A 12,998-nucleotide genomic window follows, 5' to 3' on the forward strand; every position below is an offset into this window, starting at 1 on the left:
TTGTTTGTATGTGATGTTTTGTAGCCTAATGTCTGCTTGTATCTTTTCTCTTGGTCAGGCAGTTTTCATGCCTTATTCCTCTTGACTCTTTTGATAGTGTTGCAGCTTGCAAGAAAAACATTGATCCAGGAGTTCTTCTTGGTAAAGTTGAAGTAATCTCTTTGAAAGTTGGATGCACGATTTCATGATTTGATGGCTGTTATGGAATATATGTGTCACATAAACACAAATATGTTAAAATTATAGCCACAATCACATCTTCTTTACCTCGATAATTACTTAGCCGAATGCGAAATATCACCAGATTTTTATTACTTGCAATGAACAAAACGACGGGTTCCACTTGTGTAGTCGGGACTGCCTCCAGAGCACATGAGTTCATCTCCAGGTTTTGGTTTGGATCATGATGTTTAATCTTTTTTCCCCTGTGATTTGTAGTTTTTTTTTTCTTTTGTTTTTGTACTTATTGTGTTGTCTTTTTTCGTAGACTTGTCATTTTTCATCGCCCTCTCCCCATCCCTTGATATTGTATCTCCCTTTCTGTTCGAAACATGTAAGTTTAGAATACACAGTATCTTACTCTTCAGCTATTCCTTTAAATACAATATTTGGTGGAGTCCCTGTTAATGTTGCCACACCTCCTATATTGGCGGAAAATGCCACACAAAGGGAAAATGTTTTAGCTAATTGTATAAACTCTTTGTCTTCTGACTTGATTGGTCCATCTTCTCTATAAATTAAATAAATAAATACTCAATCAAAACAGCTGACTATGCGCTATTATTTTTGTTCATTGTTGAAGGTTGTACGGTGACCTAAAGTTGTTAACTTCTATGTCATTTGGTCTCTGGTGGAGAGTTGTTTCATTGAAATTTATACCATATCTTCTTATTTTAATATTTACTATTAAAATCTAGCATAAAGCATCAACTTGAGCTGCGTTTTGCCCATGTGAAACTTGTTTTATTTGTAACATCTTTGTAATGGAAACTAATTAGTTTTTCTGAAATGCATATATTCAAAAGTCAATAAACAACTTCAAACTTTTTTGGGCAAATGGTTTCTGATGTTACTGTTGAGAAATAAGAGTTAGATGAATGGAATGTTGAAAACATCACGTTTGACATATATTCTAGTTTGAATTCGTTCATCTTTGTCAATATCGAGGAAAAGATCAAGATATAAAACAGACCTTATGGTTTCGGGGGTATCCTTAATCCCACTGGGATACATATAAGATGCAAATACTTACTGAGGGTTATTGAGTAACAGCTCGTTATCAATATATCTAAGAGTGAAATTACAGAACTTTGCAAGATGTTTTTTTTCATTTTGCCTTTGAGAATTTATTGTATGAATTCTGCTTAAAATGAATTGGAACTAGAATCGACTGTCTGTTGAAATATCAATCCAGTAAACTTAATAAATCCAACATTTTGATGATATCATTCTCCGTTTTTTTTTTTTTTTTTTTTTTTTTTTTAATTTTTTGGAATCGGTGCAATTATTCACAAAGTAAGATTTTCCCCCATGCCCCTTCTTTATCTTTACCTGAGATTCAATTAAAATATTTATAGATATATCAACATACTCCTCTATTTCTACTACATCCTTCTTCGTCAATGTTTGCATTTCCATCGTATTTGTATCACCGTTTGCACCTTTTTCCTGCAGGGCATTATCTTCAATGTTTTCATTGTTAGTAAATGAAGTTTCCAGCATCCTTTTGTTTTCAGGATTCAATTCTTTATCAAACAAAAGAGACACAATGTAAATAGCATTTGTAGAATTGGTTTATAATGTAAATTAATAATGATGCACTTCATGCATTCATATACTAAAACTAACATCTATCACAAAGATAACTATAAGTAACTGAAAAAGATAGCTAGACAAATATGAGTGCCAATGAGACACCTCTCCATCCAAGTCACAATGTGTAAAAAGTAAACAATTATAGGTCAAAGTACGGACTTTAACACGGAGCTTTGGCTCACACCGAACGGCAAGCTATAAAGGGCCCCAAAATGACTAGTGTAAAACAATTCAAACAGGAAAACCAACGGTCTAATTTATATAAAAAACAGGAAACGAGAAACACTTATGAACCACATAAACAAACGACAACCACTGAATAACAGGCTCCTGACTGCATAGATTTTCCGTATCTTGTTTGTGATGGCCTTTGCAACTACAGATCAAATCAATATGATATCTACCGTTATTTCTAATTACAATAACATATCTATAAGAAAAAAGAAACCAATACAAATTTTGAAATCAATGAAACAAACAAAAAATTGCATTGATATAAAAAGTCATTATGTTTTGTCTGAGACTGTAACCGATGACCCTAATAAAAAAGACTGATAACACCAACAATTGACTTTAACTAATTCTCATCATAGGAATCACAAATGCAGACACTTAATATATGATGCACAACTTCAATTATATAAGCTTCAAAATCAGCAATATCACACAAAATAATGTTTAGTATATCTGATGGAACTAATATGAACTTTTAAGTGATAAGAAATGTAAGTGCTATTGAACTACTTTAGTATTGTTTTCCCGTACACTAATTCGCAGATAGCTTTTCCGTATGCAGTGACCTTAACCACGATACCTCTCGTTAGCACTTCGGCAAGCACATAGAGCAAGTGCGAGGGAGGAACCGTGATGCAAGAAAAGGTATACAAACGTAGAAGTAAGATAGTGTTAATTGATTCTAAAAGAAAAAGTTTAATACACCAAATCATTTAACAACTGTTATGAAAAACTTTGATAAACAAACGGAAACGCATGGAAAATTATAAAAAATATAGAAAAATAGCTCTACTGCATGTCTACCATTTTACTTATTTTTCACGTGCTCTATGATTCTATTTATTTTAGTCACGTTCAGTAATATTCTACAATTACACAAGAAGGTTAATAAGAAGGCAAAGTTTTCATTGAGTGAGATATTTTTTGTCTATTATATATGATCAATTCGCAATCAATGTTAAACAATCGTGCATAGTGGACTTAGCTTAGTATATATACATGCATTGGTTCAAAAATGTCCATAACATTATAATTTCACGAAACTCATTTAATATGACTTTTTAATTGGATAATATTGTAGAATCTAGTCTTAATGAAAATGGATTATCTCATATAAAATAAGAAGATGTAGTATGATTGCCAATGAGACCACTCTCTACAAGAGACCAAATGACACAGAAATTGACAACTATAAGTCACCTTACGGCCTTCAACAATGAGTAAAATTATACAGCATAGTCAGCTATAAAAGGCCCCTAAATAACAAATGTATGTATGGTTGACTCAAAACTGTATAAATGAAATTTGTTTGTAGACCAAAGTTAGAACCTCTCTCCAAGAACAAACATTGTATTCAGATATTCCAACAAACCCGAAGAAATTGAAGTACGCCTTTTTAATGACAGTTTTGGATTGTGAAGTATTATAGATATTTTGGGAGCTCGTTATAAATGTAGTTTCATTCTCCTTCCACTAAGAAGGATTAAATTATAAATTACCAATAGATAGTGGTAGATGGACAATAATTCAAAGGGATATATCTAGAAGAATATATGAATAGTGTGATTTACAAGATATTGGAGTGGAGATCATTTCCGTGTGTAATGTATTGTATTTATAGCTGTGGAAGAGAAAAATGTATGTTGATTGAAAGTATATTGCTAATCCACATACACTTAACAAATGAGAAAGCAACACCATTTGTGTGACGTTTACAGGAAAAAGTAAAATAACAAAAATACCGAACTCCAAGGAAAATTCAAAACGGAAAGTCCCTTATCAAATGGCAAAATTAAAAGCTCAAACACATCAAACGAACGGGAAACAACTGTCATTCTCCTGACTTGGTACAGGCATTTCCTTATGTACAAAATGGTGGATTAAACCTGGTTTTATAGTTAGCTAAACCTCTTACTTATTGTTTACAAAATAACAATATTGTATACAAAATCGAAATATGAAAATGCTTACCCCTATACAGATACTAAAATTGTATAAATATATTAATACATTAAATGTTTTTAATGACCAGCTAACACTTAACAACATTTGCTTTTTGGAAGATGAAATTATATCTTGTAAGTGCAAAGAATAAGTCAAAGCAAATCAAAACAAGCGAGCAAACAATCACATAAGTATGTATGTAAATATATGTTTTGTTTGATTCATGCTAAAATTATTAGTATATGACATTCTCAAATCAGAAAATTGTACGAGAAAGATAATGTTTTCCAGATGACACAACAACTACGAAAATTGACCAGTTGGTTAGAAAAATCTTTCTGGAAAAAATGCTAAATATAAAAATAGGCTGCAAATGCACGTGATAAATTCGTATCAGATTCTGTCCAATCTATCGTCAATTTGTACAGCTGCATACAAATAGTGTTCATGCATTTTACTTCATAGACTTACTGAAGGAGTTCGTTTTCGCATTTGGCCCTGTATGAAATTATACTGAATGTATTATACAAATAGAACAAGATTGAAGCCGCTCATGGGGTGTTCGAATATTCGATAACCACACAGGCTATTCGTAGATTATGTGTTTACTTAACTAACTAATTGACTACATAGAATAAATTTAGACACTTTTAGATAACCGCCGGTTTTTGGTGAGGTTCGTGTTGCTCAGTCTTTCATTTTCTATGTTGTGTTCTGTAAAGTGTTGCTTGTCTTTTGATCGTTTGTCTTCTTTAAGGTCATGGCATTGTCAGTTAGTTTTCGACTTATGAGTTTGAATATTCCTTAGGTAGCCTCTCTTTTAGAAAACGCAGAGTTACAGGAAGTTATGAGAGTGTAGAAACGGTATATATGTGATAATATTATTACGATGATGATAAAGACTTTAAGATTAAGTTAGTATCCATTATGAGGGACCTCCCGCTGTCAATGGATCTGCATTACACTTTTTTATATACCTTTTACGTATTTTCAAAGATGATATTTTGGATAATTTTGTGTTAAGAATTTTGTAATAATTACCTGCAAGGGAATGTAGGGTTCCCTTCGTACGAATATTTTTAAAAATTAATCTGATTACTCGTCAATCAGACAGTAATCGATCGAAGGACACAAACTCCTAAAAGTCATTAAAATGAACATTAGAGAGTTCTTCATCACAATATCCTCTGTTTTAAACAGTTATACTAATACATTTCGGTGTGGGAACCAAGAGCTAAGTTTTTTTGTCCTTATCTTTTATATTATACTGCATCTACATTTTTTTTCATCGGTACAAAGATTTTTTTTAAATGTTTATATTTATGTTTACCAGTTTCTCTTGCTTCTTTGATCTGTTTCAGTATGGCGTTTAATATTGGTACCATCATAGCTGTTGTAGCAGTGTTACTCATCCACATTGACAGAAACCAGCATGGAAACATTATACCTAACATCAACCTATGACAAAACAGTGAAAGATATCTTCCATTTTTAATGTCAATCTAAAGCAAATTCATACAGAACCTTTTAATGAAGGCGTATTACAAAACAAAAAGGGTTGGTTTAACATTCTTATGCTTTCAGTAAACAAGATCGTGCATACTGATATATCTCACCTGTTTTACTGATCATGGTTGAATTTTCTGTTGAAAGTCTTTAATATCTAGGGTTTCCTATATAATATAAACTTATATGGACCTAACCATGTAAACTGATACTGACCAATGAATCATGGAAATGAGGTCATGGTCAGATGAACCCTGCCAGATGGTCATGTAAATGCATTATCATAACATACACAAAACATACAGAAAATGTAGTTGACCTATTGTTCAGATTTTGGTTTCAGAGATAAGAATTAATCAAAATGCGTTCACCTTGCTCACTGATCAATGAAATGAGGCCAAGGTCAGATAAAACCTCTCTGTGGGACATGATGATTTTGTAAATGTGCCATATATACCAAAGATAATAATGATAAACGAGAAATTCAGATCACAAAAAACGTAGTTTTGTTACTCGATGCTGAACCAAGAAATAGATGTCAAGAAAAATAGACATGTACCAGACAAAAACTCCATACCATAAGATATCTCTACACAACCAGGTTCAATCCACCATTTTCTACATAAGAAAATGCCTGTACCAAGTCAGGAATATGATAGTTGTTATCCATTCGTTTGATGTGTCTGAGCTTTTGATTTTGCCATTTGATTAGGGACTTTCCTTTTTGAATTTTCCCCGGAGTTCAGTAATTTTGTGATTTTACTTTTTATATCTCTACACAAGGTATGAAGCATCCAGGTCTTCTAGCTTCTTAAATATAAAGCTTTATATATAGAGTTTACGCCGCCGCCGGATTAATAGCCTTATATCTCGCATTCTGGAACTTTCGTCGCAGGCTTGACAAATCAAATGCGACTTCTAATATGAGACATGAGCTACCTGATTAGCTCACGAAAGTTGTTTTAACATGTAGATTTTGCATGTTTGTTTTACTTGTAATCTTAATTTACGGTAATTTGTGAAAATTCGCATGCTCTTTTTTGGTGTAATGAGATACAAATATGCGGGAAACATTATATTCCTTTATGCAGTTTTATGAACAATTCCGAAAAGCAATAACCGGAAAGAAATTGCTTGCAGTCATCTTGTTGAAGGTTTTTACAGTACCATAGTTTACATACACAAATCGATCTTTCTATCAATTATGCGTATTATTAATCTGCTTGTATTCCTTATCACGTTCATAAATCATTTGTAAATTAACATAACATATACATTGTATATATATATATTTTTAAATATTTTCAAGTAGTTACAGCAATTAATTTAATATTATTGGAAATTATGAATATTCACATAATCGTGTTTTTTATCGAAAGGCTAATAATAAAATGTGCTGAACATATACATATTGTATAAAACATTTTGAAACGTTCCCTTGTACACATCGTTAGTAATTTTATTTTATTTTTGAAACGGAAGTATAACATATATGATAATGTATTTCTTTTCCCCACGTTCAATGAATTAAAGTACATGTATAATAACACTTCTTGATTTCTAATATTTGTTGTGGTTTTAAAAATAAATAAATTTATTTCTTGTAACAACAATGGTCCCATGTTATACACAATAAGATAAATTCTATTTACTTTTGTACACACTAGAAGTAATCATTAGGATTTCTTGACCGATTTTGGCTTTACTCTTTTATCCCTTTTAGTAATAATCTCTTCATTTATTTAATAAGCTTTGGAGTTTCAAATATTTTGGCCTTGAACATTATTGAAACGACATTTTTTTGTCGAAATGCGCATCTGGTGCAAAATAGTTGGTAACGTTAATGTTATTATAGGATACGTTTCATGAACCGTTTTGAGACTGATGTATAGTCTCACCTCGATACTTACCATCTAGGCTGAGGGCCTACAAGTGTCAATGCTCTAAGTGCTATACGCCGATGTAAATCCCATTTCTCTACAGCCACAGCTACTACTAAACTCCCCAAAAATAACATCAAAGTATCCTGTATATATAAATAAATCAATTAAAGAATCTGAAAATCTACAGACTATTAAACATTGCAAACAAATAGCACGCGGTTACATAAATATTTATTATATTTTGAAGTTTCATTGCTATTTTTATAAACGGTATCTGGTATCGATTGATCTGGCATCTGGAACTATTAGACTTTAATGCAAAAAAATAAACGGTTCTTACATAATATTCAATATATTATTGTCTGGTTTTGATTTATCATGTTAGTTTTTTTTGTGACTCTTCTGAAGCTTAAAATGATTTCAGTAAAGTCATTTAACACTGCTGCTAAAATAAGTGTATAGTCTTATATTACCTATTGATAATAAATTGATTTTTTTTGTTTGTTACTAGGCATATATTTTGAAAAACATAAACACTAAAAAAACAGAACAATTATACTTCATGAATCATGGATATTTTTGTACTATACCATTTTATTTTACTTTCATAATATTGATTGTGCTATATGTAACATTTACCTTGAAATAACTTTGACAAATTTTCTGAACCGGCATAACACCAAGCATAGGAAACAAGACAACCGGCAGTAATGATGTGACGGCCAATGGCATTACTTCTAACACCCAGTATGTTCCAATCACAATTACCCCGTATGCACATCTTGCTGGCTGAAATAAAAACAAAACTTTAATATGTCTATGAAATGTATTTCAAGATTGAAAAAAAATAACCGAACCATTAACTGAAAAAAGCGATATCAGCAATGGACCATTGAGACAAGATACCAGCGAAGAAATCGATTTATACATCGAGCTTTAGAACCACCAAAGTCCTTTTACTGAAGGCTGAAAAACAAAAACGAGAGAGAGAGAGAGAGAGAGAGAGAGAGAGAGAGAGAGTCAGTTAAAACGAATAACCATATAGTAGGCAATAAATAACGTTTACAAATTGTGTATAACTAATGAAACAATAAAGCTTCAGTAAAAAATCAATTAATAAAGATATTCTAATTAACATTACTTTTTTACTGTTCTATTCTAAGATGACTTTGTTGAGTTAATATGCTTCGCTATTTCTATCACTGTTATTTTTTACAATATTATATTCTTTGAAAAGATGAGGTATGGTAAGACCCTTTATCATGTTTATGTTGACCCTTAAATTTAAAATTTTGGAATTCTTCAACACTTTTAAAAGATATGTTAATTCTATAGGTATAAGAATTATAGCATAATATAGTTTTGTCACTTTAAACCTCTATAGGGGTGTAAAAGTATTGACCGAAGCACATTTTGCATGAAGCCCGGAAGCGCTTCATAATGAAAATGTGCATTTGTTCGACGCTTATACAACCCCATAAAATGGAAAACATGTATTCAACTCTTATGTTACCTTTTTCATACTACAATCATGAAATAACGTGATAAATGAAGCCTTTCGTTTGTTTTTCTATGCATTGTTTTCACGTTATCATGGAGAACGTGTAGTCATATTTATTACACTTGATACGGATATAAAAAAGTAAAATTTGCAATGCCTCGGCCGATCAAAATCACGGAATCACATGAAGTTTCTATGTAAATTTATTATATCACATAATTGAATTCCTGATTCTTGCTGGTAATCGAAAGACCAATGCGGTCTTAATGCATTCATGTTATGCAAATATAATTCATTTGTTTGCATTCTGTCTTTGTGTACTGATCATGAGTAATACATATATACCAAATTATATAATTGATCTCTCACCGTGTTTTTATTTGGACCAGAATAAATGATTTACATCCTTTTTAATATCAAATCATTTCCTCCCTGTTTAATTTACAATAAAAAATGATATAAAGTTTGGCTACATAATTGTACAGTCACTTATTATACATTATGCGATAAATTATTAACTTATCCCTTTTTTCAGCTGTAAGAGGATACATTAAATGTAATTAATTAGCATGCGTAAAATTATGGATACAAACTGTAAGATTTTGTGTTTATTTTCTTTTTGAATTTGATTTATTATGTATATTAAAAGTACATAAATATTTATTCTGCAAAAAATACAATGCTTGAATGTAATTACATCTTTAATTCATATCTTATACAAGCAAGAATACTGCACCACGATTGTATCAGGTTTGAAAGGTATCTTACTCTTAAAATTTCTTTCAACCAAATTATCATGTTATACTATAAAGTTGCCATCAAAAAACATTGTAATAATCCTCAATTTCACCTTATTCAGAAATGGCCATTCGTTTCACTTGTTTATCTTGACATGGGATGATGTAATATGTCGAAGTAAAGTACACATGTACAAGTAAATCTTTAATCAACTCTGAACAAAAATACATAAGTTATAAGCAACAAATTAGAGCAAATCATCTTAAAACGACCACTGATACATTCAGATAAAAGTAAAAAAAAGTGAAAATGTTTCACAGCTATTGGAAAATATTTTAAATCTATCGCCCTCATGCATAGCTCTGACTCCTTGTTTGTATAGGTTTGTCTTTACTTTTGGTTCTCTTTTGTTTTATCAGCTCTTCAAAGTTTATATTTGGTTTTTGATCTTTAAATAATTTGGCCTCGAGTATCACCGAAGAGACCCTAATTGTAGAGATGTGCATCCAGTACAGAACAATTGGTACCGTTAATGGTATTACTACCACAGGGTCGAAACCTCTAATGGTTGACTGATAGTTCCTTATGGTATCACCAGCCCACTAGTGTTGCCATTACTTGGGTTCTGGCATGAAAATACCGATTGTTTTACTGAAATTTTCTGTTATAAAGTATTTGAACTATTTTAAATTGAGGGATGTATCTCCCTTGTGCATAGCTCTTATTCATTATACAGGTTTGAGTATTCGTTTGGTCCTTTTGGTTGAATCAGGTTTTCAAAGTTTGTATTAGGTTTTAGATTTTCAAGTATTGTGGTCTAGAGCATCAATCACTGAAGAGCTTCAATTGTCAAAATTCGCATCTGGTGCAGTAAAATTGACACCGTTTTTTTAATTTCACCAATTATTAATGCACTTTTAAAGAAATGAAGGGAAAAATTCGCCTGCTGTCCTAAATAAATTATGTCTATTACGTCAGAAAAATATGAAATGAGATAATTTAATGTAACGGTCTCACGAGAAAATATATCTCCTCTATCATTTTCTGAACCATGTTTAAATTGTCATTATTTGATTATCTATTTTATACAGCATGCAAGCCATTTCATCATATAGAACTTTGTTTATAGTCTATTCAATCCAAACAAGCTTAAAGTGTTGCAGAAAATTTTAACAGGTCTCATTTATACTAAATGCAAAATGTCAAGTTGGAATCATTGGAATAAAAGCATATCGGTGATAATATAGCGCTCCGTAAACAGATACATTCTATGTCAGTTAGATTGAAAATGAAAGTTGGTTGTGGAATACAAAACAATGTAACGTTATGTCAAGTGGTCAAATACAGTTTATTATTTTATTGAGAAAGACAATCCTTTTAATTAGGGTTTCATGTTTTATTAAAACAAATGAATTTTTAATCAATAAAAGAAGAACTGTCATTAAAGGAAATCTTTTAGGGTAAATTATTATGTAAGGTCTCCGTTTTATAATGATTGCGTCTGTTTCAATTGCTTCTAAAGTTATCAAACACCAAACATGATGAAGACCGTTGACGTAGTTAAAGAAATAAGTTCAACGTATCAATTCGATATCACAACATTGAGATCTAGGTAAGGCAAACGATTAGCTGACATATTTTTATAATTTAAGGCTGTAGGAGAACAAATTGGATATAAATTATAAAGCAAGTAAACCTATTAACTAAGTAACATGAACCTCATTTAAATAAAGGCAACGGTAGTATACGGTTATTTGATAACAAATGCCGTATTCCTGACTTTAAAACCGGGATGAAGTCAGTTTTTTCTTAAGACTAAGTAGTTCCTGAGACATCAATGGCACCCATCATGGTCCATGTAACTTGTATTAGGTACATATACAATGATAAGTGACATTCTATGACACCTAGGAACGAGGAAAAATACAGTATTTTTATGAGAAAAAAATCAGTCTGTATTCTTTTTTTTTTTTTTTTTTTTTTTTTTATCTATATAAAATATTATTTGTAATGTCTCATCCTTATATAGATAAGTTATATAGAGTTGTTTGCTATGTCCAGTACACTTTTAGACACTAGTTTAAAAGTAGACAACACAATGCTCCGTCATTTGCATATTAGATTCTATATGTCAAATTTAGGATTATGAACCAAAAACATAACTTGTCTTGCTTATCTAGTTATGTAGTTCAAAATCTCTCTAATGGAATAAGAATCCAAAATGACAATATCTTACTCTATCGAAATCTGATTTAAATAACAGAACTTTTCAGATGTGTTCAAATTCTGGCATTTGTAAACAGATTTATGTGTCTTTAAAAGGTTAATGAATCACTTTCAAGTCATTTAATGGAAAGAAAATTGTTGTATGCCCAATATAAATGTCAAAACAGATAAACTAATGGATGCAGTGCAGAACTAAAGTCTCTAAATAGCCTGCGTCGCTCACCTAGGTGTATGTGCATATTCAACAATGGACACTCTCCAACATTGTGGACTAGAATAGAATTCATGAAAAAGATCTCTTTTTTTTTATCTTGTATTGCTGATATTTTTTCTGTTTACAGTTTCTCTCTATCTTTTTTATTGTCCAAAACACTAAAAGGGTACAAAATTGTTACTTAAGGTAAATCACTCATATAAAGAGTCTACTATTGATTTTGGGTTAATTTAACTATTTTGTAGATCTTGTCTTGTTGGTCTTTTTCGCTTTTTAAAGTGTGTATATCTTTTATAGTTTTCAAGATAAGAGGCAAAAACGTAAAATGTTGGTAAATATTTTCATTAATGAACAAGAACTCCAATAAGGAGTCGCCTGACAATTTCGGCTAGGATGACTTATTTGTAGATCTATTCTTGCTGATCATTTGTGCTATTTAAAGTGGCTATCTGTCTATAATAGTTTACAAGATTATAAGAGGCAGAACAGAAAAAATGGGTAAATATCGTTATTAATGAGCAAAAACACCAATAAGGAGTAAACTGGCGATTTCGACCAGTAGACTTAATGGTAGATCTTGTCTTGCTGGTAATTTTTGCTTATTCCAGCTGTTTCTATCTATCTATAATAGTTTTCTAGATATAAGGCAAAAAACGCCAAAAATTGGCATTAAAGGTTAATAACTCCAATAAAGGGTTGTAAGATGATTTCAACCTTGTAACACATTTGTATATCTTGTCTTGCTGATTATTTTTGCTTATTTTAAGTTTCTATCTATCTATTATAATTTTAAGATAATAGGCTAAAACGCTAAACAAAATGGTAAAAATCGTTAACAAAGGGCAAAGCCTACAATAAGAGGTTGACTGACGATTTTAAGGATGAGCCTTATTGGTATAAATAAAGCAAAAATGAAAAAGGTAAAATTCGTCATTTA

The 12,998-nt window shown here is 31.1% G+C and overlaps 1 protein-coding gene across 3 annotated transcripts in view; it reads right to left on the reverse strand.

The window, feature by feature from the left end:
• LOC127712519 (Na(+)/citrate cotransporter-like) overlaps positions 1-12,998 on the reverse strand; it is a 99,031-nt gene that overhangs the window by 23,870 nt on the left and 62,163 nt on the right. For 2 of the 3 annotated variants that reach the window (XM_052219000.1, XM_052219002.1), the window contains exons 2-7: positions 8,022-8,171; positions 7,410-7,525; positions 5,324-5,451; positions 4,465-4,491; positions 1,592-1,745; positions 581-730 (exon numbers count right to left, since the gene is read on the reverse strand). In XM_052219000.1, coding sequence (XP_052074960.1) covers positions 581-730; positions 1,592-1,745; positions 4,465-4,491; positions 5,324-5,451; positions 7,410-7,525; positions 8,022-8,171 — 725 coding nt within the window. The remainder of the gene's footprint in view (positions 1-580; positions 731-1,591; positions 1,746-4,464; positions 4,492-5,323; positions 5,452-7,409; positions 7,526-8,021; positions 8,172-12,998) is intronic. The other variant, XM_052219003.1, reaches the window with a different exon arrangement.

The sequence above is a fragment of the Mytilus californianus genome, unplaced genomic scaffold (assembly GCF_021869535.1).
Source record: "Mytilus californianus isolate M0D057914Y unplaced genomic scaffold, xbMytCali1.0.p SCAF_8, whole genome shotgun sequence".
Lineage (NCBI taxonomy): Eukaryota > Metazoa > Mollusca > Bivalvia > Mytilida > Mytilidae > Mytilus > Mytilus californianus.